The sequence below is a fragment of the Vanessa atalanta genome, chromosome 1, assembly GCF_905147765.1.
Source record: "Vanessa atalanta chromosome 1, ilVanAtal1.2, whole genome shotgun sequence".
NCBI lineage: Eukaryota > Metazoa > Arthropoda > Insecta > Lepidoptera > Nymphalidae > Vanessa > Vanessa atalanta.
The window spans coordinates 3,138,412-3,153,275 of record NC_061871.1 but is presented as its reverse complement, the minus strand read 5'-3'; the positions used below and the strand labels follow the sequence as shown (position 1 = coordinate 3,153,275).

Genomic DNA, 14,864 nt, shown 5'->3' with positions numbered 1-14,864 from the left:
AATCTATGATATTAAATATGGATTTGCGAAAAAATGGCGTTAACGAAACTGTTATCGGAATTTTGGAAGTAAAATTAAAGTGGAAATAAGTAGTTAAGTGCAATAGTGTTGTATTAGAAATAAAGATATATTAATCATAAACTCTTAGTAGTGCACAATATCGCTGTGTTATTAGCAAATCGCATGAAATACGTAAATCTAAGGTTGATTTATCTTTTTTCCTGCTTCCATTGGAATATGCTATAGACGAAAAATGAATATTTAATATAATCAAAAACCTACCACACATAGGAAGACTTTTTAAATGGTTTGGACCAATTTAATCAATTAACGGGACGTGTATCATTTACCGTTGGTGTCAGTTTACCAAACAAAGCAACAAGAATTCAGAGAATATTATTTTCGACGTCGATAAAGTTACAGTTACCATTATTTGCGATAACAATATTCGTTAAAATCTACATTCTCCTTATGTTTCCTTATATTAATCAAACGATATTTAAATATATATAAATAAAACAATTTATCTTTGTTCCGAAATTAGTTCGGAGTTTATTTATAAAAGTGATTTGTTTTAAGATGATATTCGTAACGGTATATTATTTGACAATGTGACGTGATTACGTTAGAAGGTAATAAGTAATAATTTTTAAATTGATCAACACACAGAAATACCCTTAAAATGTTAGTAAAATACAATTTAAACTTATAAATTAAATACCTACTAAAAACATACAAAATAAATATTTTTATAACTGGCATACGACAAGTTTAACGGATATTTACTGCTTTTATAAGTACTGTAAATATATTTTTATATTTCGTTATGAAGGTTTTACTGAACTTCACTTTTACTTTAAAACAATTGTTGTACTAAGTGCCGATTCTTAACATGTTTTTAAATAAAATTCAGCATGAATAAATATATTTAAACTTAATGATATAATATAAGAGGTAGATTTGAAAGATCTTTAAAACAGTATCAAATAATCTATTAAAAACAAAGTAACGAAAAAGCCATCGACATATGAAATCTCAACATAAAACTGTTTTTGTAATAGATTTATTTAAAGCTAAGTTTTTTTTTTCTGAATATAACTTCTAGTAATCTTAGTTAAAATATTTACAACGGTGCCGATATTGTTGTACACAATCTAAATTAAATCAATTATCATGACAGAAGAGACAGGATAGTAATCCTTTTCTAACACCACACACGAGAAAGAGATATCAATATTCATAAGATTGTATAAAACATAACAAAAGCGTCAACATCTAATGTTTTTAAAACACTTAAAAGCTTAATATACTATCGTTTTATAATTACTTGAAGAATCTTATATTACGTGTATTAAAACTAGCTTTTACCTGCTGCTTTGCTCTCCTGAGATTTTCCGGGAGAAAAAGTAGCCTATATTCTTCTCTGGTCCTAAAGCAACACATTTTCTCATTCATATATTCATGCTTTAGTGGCAGCTAATGGAATGGCTGACCACACGTTGATGTGATTATGTTTGAAATGGGACGTTATATTGGTTGCTCTCTGTTGTGAAAATATGTGGTTCTTTATCTCCAGCGCTCGCCATGTTCGTGAGGCAAAATACGTACCAGTTTCTAAGTAACCACAAGCTTTAAAACACAAACATTTTCATCGAAATCAGTCCAGTGGTTTCCGAGGGGCTCGGACTCGCTCGCTAGAAATATAAAAAAGGAGAATCTAATCCTTAAGTACATTTCCACTTTTACAGCTAACAACAGTGTGGACACACCTCGCTGACTCTATTGTTTCATAATACAATTGAACTGTTATTCTGCACTTGCTTATCTAAAAAAACATGTACATTTTTTATTAAATTTTAATTAAGATTTTAGTTACCTCTTTTCTGATGTATGACATAAAAAGCATTAATTATATAATATTCTTATAAATGTATATAATTTTCTTAAAAAGAAAAACTTTGTTAAAAAAATAGAGGCCCTCTATTAAATTCTGATAGAAATAGTCAATAATAAATTATGGCTTTTCCGTATTAGTATACCAGTAGTACGTCTCACCGGTATACTAGTAGTACGCTACTTACTCGTCTTTCGGGCGTATCGCTGCACGAAGGTCGCCACATCGAACTTGCGCTTGCATCCTTCGTAGTTCATGTAACGAATCTTTCCGAAAATGGCGCGCTCCGCCCAGCCCTGGTCGTGGATACCGCATATCGACCACATGCACCCTGAAACGCATTATATTATTTAACTAGTAAAACGTTATTTATTAACAAGTGCTGGCACAGAGTCAGACAAGACTGAGATCATAGGCAGGACGAAGGTGACAAATTAAGTGCACACAGAGTCAAGTGAATGTGACACTACCAGCTTCCTTACCCCAGGGCATTACATAATTATAAATGTTTATTTCTTCATTTCTTACCTACATAACCACTGGGATCCCTGCCATCAATACTGTAATGGTCATTTAAATATATAGCACATTCTAGAGCCTGTTCAGGTGTCTCCGACCATTCCAAAATTTTCTTACACCAGTACATTCGTAAAAATCCATGCATTTTTCCTTCCTCCATCATTTGTATCTGGGCCGCGTTCCACAGATCATCATGAGTAATGGCTTGTGATAGTTGTTCCAGTTTATAAATGTGCGCTCTTTTATCCAATCTAAAACAGAAAACAAGAAATTGGATTTCGTAATATATTTTTTGTTTTAGTATCTAATATAGTAACAGTAAAAATTTATGAGTTTATTGATAACCTCACTCAGAATATACATAAAATAAGTAGAAGTAGGTATTTTCGCTATTGAACAAAGAAGCGCTAGTCCTAAGAAAGCCTAAATCAATTTTATATTACTAAAGAATATATGATTAATATCAAATATGCAATGCAATGCAAGACTAATTTCTACCCATCTTCACTGAAAGAGAATTTCATTTAAACATCAAAGTCCTAAACCAAATGTGTGATTAAAATATTGTGAATTTATCCAACCGCAGTAACGTAACGACAGTTTACATCAATTCTGCGAAATTGTTATCATTTATAAATATCGATTATAGCATGATATCGTTTATCAAACCATTAGCAAAAAAACTGATAACATCCATATCTGCAATGATGTGCAAACAATGTGCAGTATACAAGTAGATATATTACTTGTGATCATTAAGTGTCTTCTGTGCCCATGCACTGGCTCCCTCAATACTATCATAGTGTTTGCAGTAGAAACAGAAATTGTCGGCTAGTTCACGTCTGACTATTGCTTCCTCGAGGAATGCATTTACACTCTCGGTATGTTTTGATTTATATTCTTGTACACAGAGGGCTACTCTTTGTACTGATATTTGACCTAGAATAGAGAAAATATTACATCATTACAAACATTATTAAGCATGTTTTAAAGAAAATAAAGAAAACCATGCTTGTAAAACTTAATTGTAAAATTAATTTCAAAGACATGCAAAACATTACATTTATAAAACTATTCTATTCTGTTTATGAAAAAAAACATCTCAAATATATTGCAAATCATGAAGACATCAGTGATTTATGTTCATATATCAATATTAAAAACAACAGAAATCTGAAAAATTTCTCAACATATTAATTGGTCTTAACTTTTGCAGACAACAATAAAAAATTAGAACCTATAAGATTATAATAATAATATTATTACTTACCAAAATGAAACCAAGGTGACAAATTACTAAGGGCATTTTGTGTCGGGTCATTCCTCTTTGTAGCATATATTTTTAGACGTTTATCAATGAAACTCTTCAAAACCTGCAGTGCGTATTCATAGCCAGGAGTTGCCCAGTCTACTGGCTTCACAGTCTCATCTGCCTCTCTTGATTTTATTGCTTCTTCCCAGTCTATTGGCTAGAACATTAATTATAAAACTATTAAATATAATCACAAAAATATAAATAGATATTAATTTAACATAAATTCTCATGGCATATACTCCTCATCATCCACATTAATGTACTAATATGAAATTATTGTACAGTCATCAAAAAAATATATACTAAGTTAAAACTACACACTTGATTTGTTCATATATTTACAAATTATAATTTAAAAAAAAAATTTTAACTTTACATTCTGCATATAAGACTGATTTGAGTCACAATGTGAATATATTTTTCAGACTGTACTAATGCTTTGTAATAAACAACTACAAATAATGATAAGAAATGAACACATCAAAATATCACATGTATATTTGTACAGAATGTGATGTATAGAAATGATATTTATTACAAGTAATAAGTTAAAATAAAAGTACTTAAAGCTTTAATATTTATTTTCAGCTAATCATTAGTATTAAAATGTTTACCTCAGGCTTAAATTTACTGGTATAAGGGTGTTTAATAACAGGCGGAAATTCTGTGAGAAACTCCTCAAGTTTAGATGTAATTTTGTTCCTTATAGTCCTTGCTGAATATTCCTGCTTATCTGATGCAACCCAGCATGGAACAACATTATGAGCATCCACCTTAAAACCAAACTTTATTGTAAATATAAGAAATATTATTTTAATGTTGGTTTGACATCTCAAATTTAACTTATATAAATATATTTGGCAGTGTGATTATTGCTATTATTTTATATAAAAAAATAAATTTCATGTTAATACAGTTAAGTAAGTACAGTATAGTATAACAAATTATGTTAACAGGTAAATTGTTATACTTATACATCAACCTTCATGTACCTCTCTTAATATAAATATATATATATATATATAAAAATAACAGAAATGTGTCTTATATTTGGAATTGGTTACAAGTAAATGGAATACTTACTTAACTAACAAAATACAATCTATTTAATATGGTATAATATATTTTATATGACGTAATATGAATTTAATTAAATTGTGATTTTTCTTGCAGTTATTAACAATGTTTTTACCCAGTTTACTTTATATGAGATTTTAACATACTTGTATTAATGGTACATCTTTTTTCAGTTTCCTTTTAGCATCTTCGAGCCAACCCAGTGGTACTCTTAATGGGTTGAAGTCGCAAACTACAGCACCAATTTTGTGATCTAAAACCCATTGTGGTAAGACTTCACCGCCACTACCTTCTAGCAAGTGAAATGATATGTTTAGTTTGTTGCATTCTTCTGCTACTTGTTCAAGTCCTATAATTTTAGAAGATAACGTTAATATCAAAGATTATATTTCATGTTTTTCTAACATTAAATGATACACCTACTGTGATATACCTTTTAATAGGAAATCAAACTGCCTCACCGAAGCATCTAAATATTTTGCTATTAAGCAGAAACATACATGAAGAGGTACTTTATTTTTAAGCGCCAGCTTTTGCGCGAACAAAAATGCCCAATTATCTTGTACTCTGCTATCGCGAGACATCCAATACACAATGCCCTCACAATCATCAGCGACCATCTGTTCTTGTGAAACTATTCTTAAGCGCTTCTTATTAAAACTAAAGTTCAAAATTGACTCCGCGGTATCTTCCCGCTTTTTCTGTATGTCGTTCTTAATATTATCGATATCAATATTAGCATGTGTTAAGTTTTTGGCCTTCTTTGCTGCTGTAGATACATTTGAAACGGTAACAACAGTTCTCTTAGAACCGCTAATCATTTTAGTATTTTTGGTTAAAACTTTTAAAATAATGGATAGAATCTTTCTAGTTCTTCGTATTTTTTTGTATAAGTTTAAAATTTGACAGGAGTTATTAATCCTATCATGCAAGCCATTTGGTGTAAAACGTTGTGAATGTAGGCTGTGGTTGTGGATAAAAAGTAACTCTTTGGTTTCGTTTTGCTCAATGTTATCTGGGAAAGTCTGTTTGGGATTTTACTTATTGATTTTTCCAGCATCGATAAGTAATTTTACAATGATAGCTATTAAATAGATGGCAGTTAATGGTTGTTAAAAACGTACATACATAAAGAAAATAATACTTAATGAACAATATTAATATGTTGATTTTATAGATGTGGCAATAATGAATAACCTATAGACTTTTCATCTTTCAGATGTCAATGAGTGACAACTGATTGACATCTGACAATTTAAGACAGCTTACATATTTCACATTATTCATGTACCTTTTTAAAAAAAATGGATGGATGAATGAAATGAATATGAAGTTTGATATCGACAAATATATGTACGACAAATTATTTATATATCTAGATGTAATGTCGCACTACAGAAGAAGTAAAACAAACGAGCCATCTTATTTTTATAAAGTGACAGCAACGCTTGACACTTTATTAATGTCATACTACTTTAGTACCTACTTTGCGTTTGCGTGTACTTTGTGGTCAAAATATGCTTAACAAAGCACACTATTTTTCATTAGGAGATTTTCGAATGAGCGGCATTAAGAGATAGCATATATATTTTTATAAAAATAACTTACAAAGAAAGAAGATTGCAACATTTACACAGTTTATATATTTGTAAAATTAAAAAATATATCAATTTCGTATACGTTTTTTCATAAGTGTCTTCAAATTATGCACCAGTGTTTGTATTGTCTTCATCAAAATTTGAAAAATATTTTTGTTTTATATAGTCGTTGCATGGATGACACTCTTTTCTATTTATATTCATTTTAATGCATTCAATTGAGCAAAATGATATGAGCTTACACCAGCTACAGGACACCTTGTTTTCACTCAATGGCTGAATGCATTCAAAACACACATTAAATTTTTTTTTCTGAAATAATTTCTAGTCTTAATCTTTGCTTAATAAGTCTAGTTCTTAGGGCACACGAAATATGGAACTCTGTTGTAAAGTGTACCATTGTCACTAAGGATTCCATACCACAAACTTTGGTGTTATTATAGATATATAAAACTACACTCGAATTGACCACTTTTTAGTATTACCAGACACTCGAATGATACTTCTTCATTTACATTGTAAATATTTTTGTTAGGCTTTAAAATAAAAAAATAAAAAATAGTATAAAGCGAATATATCGGCCTTTCGGAGCCTCCGTGCGAATGGCGGCGCTAGGTTCGGGACCCATATGGCCCAATGGTAAAGAAAGTATTTCTTGAAAGATCATATACTTAATTATATATAAAACTATCTAGGGATTGATTGTACCAATATTGTTTTTGTATAACATGTCACAGTTTTATTTTAAACGAAGAGTAAGTATGTTTTGAAAATCCTTTAAATAGTTTCAATTAAATATTTTTATATAACGACTTACGTCGACGACTAGCTCTGGTTTTACATAAGAGCGGTTCATAGTTTCTACATCAAGTTCTAATGTCAGTTTTCTTCTTACATTATGCTGTCTTAGGAGACGAGTTGCGTCAGATTCTATCATATCTCTTAATGAGGCTGTGAGGGTTTGTTGACAATTCACATTGGCATGTTTCTGACCGTAATTATTCCAGGACATAAAAATTACCATGCAGAGTAAATGTCTCAATACCCGTTTGTCATTATATATTTTCTTTTTCGTACTAGATAGGATGTCCCACATTTCGAGACAACGTTGAGGAGCGAGCCACAAACCATAAATGTTGGTATTTAGTTCTTTTATTATCATGTTCCATTGCCGGTGTCTATATCTGAACAGGAAATAGCAAAAAGAACTGTATACAATTTTACAAAACGACTTAGCATTTTACTTTTTTGGTACATGATATGTATTTTCTTAAAATACATATAATGTACCAAAATAGTCGTCGCGTATTGGAAGAGACTGCTCCCACTTAAAATGGCATTTATAAATAAAGAAAATATTAAAAATGTATCGTAATATATACCCCTAATAAAGAATAACGGAATCTCTCTCAATTGAAAACTAACTGGTCTGTTCCTGTTTGGTTAAAAGGACTTCGTATGACGCTCAATCGTCTTCTCAATAACGAAAACGTCTAGAGAATGAATAGCATATTTTTAAAACTTACTTGTTAATAACTACGATGAGTTCTTTCATTAGTTTTGCTTGCAGCCATCTTATATAGATGAGCCTAGCGCAGTCCGTCATTAGACCTGTTGCTTGCTTATAATCATCTACTTCATCAGAAGTCATTTTTCCCATCGATTTAGTTGATAGCTTATCGTCTTTTTTCGTCTTGTCCGGTTTTTTGCTCTTTGAGTCTTGTTTTCTAGCTTGATCAAATATTCGAAATTGGAATTTATGTTATAATATATTTTTAATAATATTTTGTTCGCACAAACAAACAAATTTATACCTAAAGATGTACCTACTTGGAATTGTTGACTTAAACTGAGTGTTATTATCCACTTCATTTAAATTTTGTTTTGTATAGATGAAAATATTCTGATAGACACTCTCATCATTTTGACATTCTATCAACGGATCAGCTCCGAAAAGCAGTAAATTTGTAAGCTGTGTATTTGTTTTAGATAAAATTGTAAATATATGTAATATAGTGCATTTAATATAGACCTTATAAATGAATAGGTAGGTATAATTTAATGAAAACTGTATATATTTATTAAAATATATACAACCTCTACGATAAGTATACAGCAATTATTCTATTATTTATAGAAGCAAATTTATTAATAAAAAATTGCGTAATTTGTTATGTTACCGTTTGCAGTCGTTCTGCGCCTGTCATACTTCTGAAGTAAGACATACTGAACAATTTTACCAATATACTTTGATTAGCATCATTTATTATAGCATTGAGATTAACTTTTGGATGTTTTATAAACGCATTAAAGAGATCCAAATTTTTATTCATTGCTAAATCTATAGCCGATCTTCCTTTAAATTGAACTATCGGATCGCAGTTGTGTTCCAGTAAAAGCTCCAGTAATTGGCGACGTATCTGGTTTTACATTCATAGATATTAAAAATGTTGTAAAATTAAATATTATAGTATACTTTTAACTTCGCAATGTATGTACATTGCCTATATTATACATTATTTTTGGATTATAGCCTCAATTGTCCGACGAACTTATCGACAGAGGTGCATCTGGTATGGTAATGAGCTGACTGCAAAACCAACGCGTTATACGACGTCTTTCGTCAGTCCTATCCTTACTTACTTGGGACCAGACAAGATGCAATTATGTTGAACCGTCGGGCAATATAAAAAAGTATACATTATAAAATACATAAAGCAATATACCAAAGAGTGTATCAAAATTATTATTGTTAGATAGCATTCTTACTTACATCTTCTTCGTTATTATTATCAGTCTTTTTTGTTATCACAACATGAAGAAGTGTAGGACCATACAATGTTACATGTGAATTTGTCGGATCTTTTGTTTCTTGCGTGTAAACAGGCCTGTGATTTACATCCGCACCGTTTTCTAATAGCACGTTGATCATTTCAAAGTTAGTTTGGGTAATAGGTCGAGACACAACGACGTCTAAACAAGTATAATCAAAGACCTAGAAATAATAATTCATTAAAAGCAACTATCGATTTTTTAGTTATATATGTTATTTCATTTTATGATATTACTTGCGGATAAGATTCATTGATATTAGCACCATATTGTACTAAACGACGCAGTAAATCAGGACAATTGGAAGTTACTGCTATAAACAAAGCTGGTTGAGGAAATTGAACAGATTTAGGATCAGCACCATCTGACAGTAATTGAAGAATAGTAAACATTATTTTCGATAACCTAAAAACAAGGAAAGTCATGAACATGAATATGAAAATTTCTTTTAAGATATTTTTTAATATAACCTTTTTAATACATACATATCTATTTTTAGCTTCTCAGCACTATCTATGGACACTTTTTCTTTTTCATTTGTATCCCACATGGCTTCCTTGCTAGTTTTCATTGTTTCCTTTATTACTTTAGATGATACTTTTTTTGGTACCTTTTCAGCTTTCCTTTGATCTTCTTCATTAGCTTCAATTTCTTTAACCATATCATTGACGTCGAATAAATAGGAAATAGCATTCGCACCATTTGGTAGTATAAATGAATCAGTAACTTTAATACAGTATTCGCGACTAACATCATTATACAATCTTAATTCCTCTGAAAACGGGTCATCTTCTGGATCTAATATTTTAGGCTGTGGATCAGTTTTTTTCTTGATTGGCGATTGATCTTTTATAGATAGTAACGATTTAATTTTCTTTGAACTCATATTTCTGGCTATTTTGCTTGGAATTTTGGTCAAAGTGCCACCTGCACTTGTGGATAATGGATCACGTATTATATTCCATTCAAAAACCTTTTGTTCGACTGGCGCTGCAGAAATATATATCTATATGTATATAAAAAAAACAATACATACAGAATATTTATCGTAGGAAGTATTTGTAGAACATTACGTGGAGCAGGTGTTGCAGCTGGTGGCAACATAGCATAGAGCATTCCATTAGAAACGATATCATTTCGAGCACAAGTATATCGCATCAACGCCACGGCGAGCGGAGAGCAGCAGTTGTCGTTATAATAGTCAACATTAGCTCCAGCCTCAACGAGAAAATTTATAATATCAGGGTGATCTCCACACTACAATACATATATAAAATTTTCGGTTAGATTATTTCTATATATTAATTATATTATTTAACTCAAGATTTTTTTCTATTATTGGCGACAACTTAACACACATTTAACTGATGATAAAAAAGTAGAAAAAACTTACAACAGCGTACATAATTGCAGAATTTCCTTGAATATCACAAACATCGGGGTTAATTTTTTTCCCATTTATAAGCTTAGCCACTTCAGCGATATATCCTAAGTAACAAGCCATGAGCAATGTTCTGTAGCAAATCATTTAAAAATAAAAAAATCATTATAATATGTTCATATTAAGTTATATAATTATAATATGTACTTATTTATGATAATATTTTCGAACAGAATTGACTCATAAAATATTTTACATAAATATCTATAAAACTAACTATAATTTAAAGAAATAATTGGATGTTTGATGTGATGTTAGAAGAAATAGAGCCTTTTTATCATTGCGTAGGTATCTATGTATAAACCTGCATAGTAGCTCTTGTGATCCAGCTGGTTTAAATTGTATTCTCGGTCCAGACAAAACAGACGTGAGGTCGAATATCAATGGGTTCCTTTGTTTCTCATGTTTGTAGCTATGTTTCATCATATTAATCATCATGCTATTGTTACTCCAAACATAATAAGTTTCAGTTTCATCGTCTCTCTGATAATGAAAATATGTTAATAATAAGGTTTAATCACTTTAATCATTTACTATGGTACGTTCGCCTGGACAGGTACCAACCCACTCATCAGATATTCTAATCCCATACAGCAATACTTGGTAAGGGTATGTTTCAATTTGAAGGCTGTCAACCAGTGTAACTGCAGATATAAGGAACCCAGATATAAGCACCCAATATTGGTGGCGAATCGACGATGCAAGGAATCGTTAATATTTCATAAAGCGCCAATGTCTATGTGTGGTGGTAAACCCAGTGGCTCATTTGCCCGTACGCTTACCTATATCGAAAAAAAGAGTTAGTAAACTAATACAATCCAGTGACATCTAGTATAAGATATTTACGGGTTTTAAAATAACTGATATACTTATACACAAAATAAATCGTATATCTTAACCAAATCTTTATTATCTGAACTTTCATCCTTTTCATTAAGCGTACAAATTTTTCCATCATAATAGTTATGATTTAAAAAGTCAATATGGCAAAGTGGGCTGCGGATGTCAGAGCAGTTCTTGGGATACACCTTCTTCCATCTTTCAACAGCTACTCGGGGGTCAGCACCGCATCGTTTGAGTAGTTCGATAGCGCTATTTACCTCGCCTACCTACGGGAAGTGTAATATAATAGAAAATTTGAATTTAGACTAGAAATATGAAATTAAATTATGATGATAATAACACGGTCACGACGGGTAATATCAACGCAGACTATCATGTTAATAGGTAGTGTATTATTTAGTAAATCTACTACAGATTTATTGTAGTAAACAACACACAACTACACACAAGTGCATTTTTATTTTTCCTATCACAAAATCAGATTTGACTGCGAATCTGGCTGGAGTGGCTGGGAGAAATCACAGTGAAACGAGAGTGCTAACACTGCCTAACTCCGTGCTTTTACTTAAAACTTCTTAACAAAAAAATCATTAAATCATTAATCAAACATTGTAGTGGCCTGATCCGAGGATCGAACTGGAATATAGCCTAATAAACTAGCCGACGACGTAAGTTTTTCGCACTTGAATGAAAAAGAATTATAAATAAATTCATATATTGCATGGAATTCGTAAATTTAAGATTTGTTTATCTTTATTCGAATGGAATAGGCTATACATATTTGTCTAAAATATACAGACAATCAAAGCGTTGAGAGGCTTCTTCTTTATGTTTATTTATATTACCTATAAGGAAAATACGAACAGCCCCGTTCGCAAAGGATCAATTTATGAATAAAGAAAACGAAAAGTGAGCTTAGCAAGATAATAATAAGTTGGTGTATTTAATTTATAATGTTTTTATATATCTATATTTATAAACAGTTCGCTGTTATTTTTAATGCGCACTACGCAATAACCGCTACATATTTAGATAAGGATTTTGTTCCATTATATTGATCGTGTTTCAGAGTAAGTTTTCAGTTAAACATTAGTTAAGAATTAGTGTTAAAGAAGGTACATTTTTGTATTCAATATCAAAGTATGAAATGGCTTCGCAAACAACTTAGTATTTTCTACTAATGTGTATTTTTATCACTTAGTAAACCGTATCAAAATACGTCGAGTGGTTTAGCAGAAGAAAGCGGAGATCCAAATAGAAACAGAAAGCGACTATGTTTTATACTATTTATAGAAGTCTATTTTACTAAATAAAAAAAAAGAGTTGTTACTAACAGTTTCGACTTTTGAAGTCAATATAATTCTGTGCGATTCAACTAAAGTTCGCCCACTGCTGATGGACATAAAATCTGGTACAATATTAGGTGCAGATGGCCGCCAAGCCAGCCTCACGAGCTGGGATCCTCGCCATAGACCTACGTTATCATGCATGTCAGCTTGATTTTCCACACCAGGACCCCATCGAACGTTACTAAGAAATAAACCCTGTCCATAAATAATAGCAGCATAATTTTTGTGCAATTGTTAAAAAATATGAATATTTTAATATACGGTCTTTAAAATTGTAGTTTTAGAAGGTTATATTTTATATGATTAATTAATTAAGCATTTTTTTTTGTGTTATTATACATTTTCATTCAAGTTAATAAATGAAACTTATTTTACAAGATATGTTAATTTTGTAGACATTACTCTCCGTCTTGTTTTGTATATCATCAACAAAATCGATGCAGTAAATTTCCATACAATAAGTATTTTTTATTACTCAACAAAGAACTACTTAATTAATATATACAAATTACAACATATATAACTAATAAAATTAATAATTACGGTAAAAGTTTTTCCGTTAGGATACGACATGGTTCCGTAGCCGTGAAACTGGTTACAATAAAAGTATCCTTCATATGTCACAGCATTCTCGATGGCTTTTTCGGGTCCTCGGAATCGACAAGAATAATCCCCGATACCGTGCATAGTATCACGAACAAAATGCCCCTCATACCATTCTAAAGACTAAAAATAATTTAAAATATACGTTATAGTATTTGTGAATAAATGAGTAATCAAAATATTTAGAGTAGTAAGGTAAACTTCTGAAAACGTTCCACTGCTAGGCTGAGCCTTTCCCTCCTATCGAGGAGAACATTTGGAATTTATTCCACCACGTTACTCCAATGAGGTAGTCGATACACATGTTTTAGAATATCATCCGTGAAGAAATTTACATGGTTTCTTCACTACGATTTCCTATACCGTGCAACACAAAAAGCCTAAGAAAAAATCTGAGTGGTGCTTTTCCGGATTTAAACCCCACATCTTTACCAAAGTTAAGATTTACCTCATTTGACCGGGCTATTCAGTTCGAATCAAATTGGCAGCAAGATATTTATGAACTGTAATTTTACAGTTCTAAATGTCGTTGAATTGTTTTGTTTAAACTATAATTTATTATTATTAAATGACATGTATTTACTTTAACTCCGGACCAGTGATTTTCTCCCTTGCCATGTTTTCTACTTTCATCGTCTTTATTACCTATATAATACTGCAAATAATCTCGCGTGTCCATTTTTAGTTTAAAGCGTAGCGTTTTTAGCGTCAAAAAGGCTTATATTAAATTTCGATGCAGTCGTTGTTTATTAAATACGACAACATAAAATAAGTAATATTACATTATTTCTTTTAAAAAGAGTACATTTGTGATTGTGGTAATTATATTTACATATATATTGACACGAATACAATCGACACAAAAGTATTTAAATGAGTACCTTTAAAAAAATTTTACTGATAACTGAAAAGGTTTTATATTTTGATATATGTATTTAGTTTAATTTATAAAGTATATTTTCATACCAAGAAACTCTTAGGCTAGTAGACTTAATTGTTACGTAATTCGATATATTTATAATATAATATTAATTACGCCACAAAATTTAGGGTCTTCCCATTCAAATGGTGAAAATTAGTCGGCAGCCTAGGGCGCTTAAAAAATGAGGTCGGGTGTTCATTTGAAAATAAATATTCAAATTTACATTACTACTGAGATAAAATCCTAAAGAAGTAACTTAAATTATTTATTTATATTCTTTAATATGTTTTATTCTGTCGTTAGGTAATGAAAATAATTTAAATAGGTTATGTTAGGTTAGTTATTTAATGTTTTGGGCATTTACCATTCAGAATAAGGTAAATCTTAGGTTTTACTGGAATATCTTAGGATTTACCGTAGTTCGAGCTTTTATAGTAACATATACACTTATAACACATAGATTAATAAAAT

General features: G+C 30.7%; 2 protein-coding genes across 5 annotated transcripts; both read right to left on the bottom strand.

Moving 5' to 3' along the window:
- Positions 1-552: 552 nt before the first annotated feature.
- Positions 553-5,771, bottom strand: LOC125077008 (deoxyribodipyrimidine photo-lyase). Of its 4 annotated transcripts, XM_047689064.1 has the most exons (9): positions 5,239-5,771; positions 4,952-5,154; positions 4,343-4,501; positions 3,684-3,882; positions 3,160-3,352; positions 2,423-2,664; positions 2,082-2,225; positions 1,770-1,825; positions 553-1,694 (listed from the first exon to the last, which is right to left on the bottom strand). In XM_047689064.1, exons 1-8 carry the CDS (start codon positions 5,624-5,626, stop codon positions 1,788-1,790), a joined length of 1,566 nt encoding a protein of 521 aa, XP_047545020.1. In that variant the 5' UTR covers positions 5,627-5,771; the 3' UTR covers positions 553-1,694; positions 1,770-1,787. The 4 variants fall into 4 exon arrangements, with proteins under 4 accessions (XP_047545020.1, XP_047544853.1, XP_047544937.1 ...); XM_047688897.1 differs by lacking the exon at positions 1,770-1,825 and having other exon boundaries at positions 553-1,429; XM_047688981.1 differs by having other exon boundaries at positions 553-1,825; positions 5,239-5,770.
- A 737-nt stretch (positions 5,772-6,508) lies between these two features.
- LOC125077223 (ankyrin repeat and MYND domain-containing protein 1-like) lies at positions 6,509-14,199 on the bottom strand. Its single transcript, XM_047689099.1, has 15 exons — positions 14,055-14,199; positions 13,412-13,594; positions 12,854-13,063; positions 11,576-11,785; positions 10,981-11,159; positions 10,629-10,749; positions 10,309-10,492; positions 9,721-10,225; positions 9,472-9,640; positions 9,177-9,398; positions 8,584-8,823; positions 8,254-8,375; positions 7,930-8,130; positions 7,425-7,587; positions 6,509-6,679 (listed from the first exon to the last, which is right to left on the bottom strand). The coding sequence occupies exons 1-15, from the start codon at positions 14,148-14,150 to the stop codon at positions 6,509-6,511; spliced, it is 2,976 nt and encodes a 991-aa protein (XP_047545055.1). The 5' UTR covers positions 14,151-14,199.
- Between the last annotated feature and the right edge of the window lie 665 nt (positions 14,200-14,864).

What these genes read in the sequence shown, in the direction of transcription:
- LOC125077223 (XM_047689099.1), bottom strand. Translation starts at nt 14,150, where the DNA reads ATGGACACGCGAGATTATTTGCAGTATTATATAGGTAATAAAGACGAT. An exon ending in CTGCAATTATGTACGCTGTT is followed by an intron (nt 10,493 to 10,628) that starts GTAAGTTTTTTC and finishes TATGTATTGTAG; the next exon opens with TGTGGAGATCACCCTGATAT. An exon ending in CTCATCGTAGTTATTAACAA is followed by an intron (nt 7,588 to 7,929) that starts GTAAGTTTTAAA and finishes TTTCCTGTTCAG; the next exon opens with ATATAGACACCGGCAATGGA.
- LOC125077008 (XM_047688820.1), bottom strand. Translation starts at nt 5,626, where the DNA reads ATGATTAGCGGTTCTAAGAGAACTGTTGTTACCGTTTCAAATGTATCT. An exon ending in AAGACACTTAATGATCACAA is followed by an intron (nt 2,665 to 3,159) that starts GTAATATATCTA and finishes TTTCTGTTTTAG; the next exon opens with ATTGGATAAAAGAGCGCACA. An exon ending in GCGATACGCCCGAAAGACGA is followed by an intron (nt 1,695 to 2,081) that starts GTAAGTAGCGTA and finishes TTATATTTCTAG; the next exon opens with CGAGCGAGTCCGAGCCCCTC.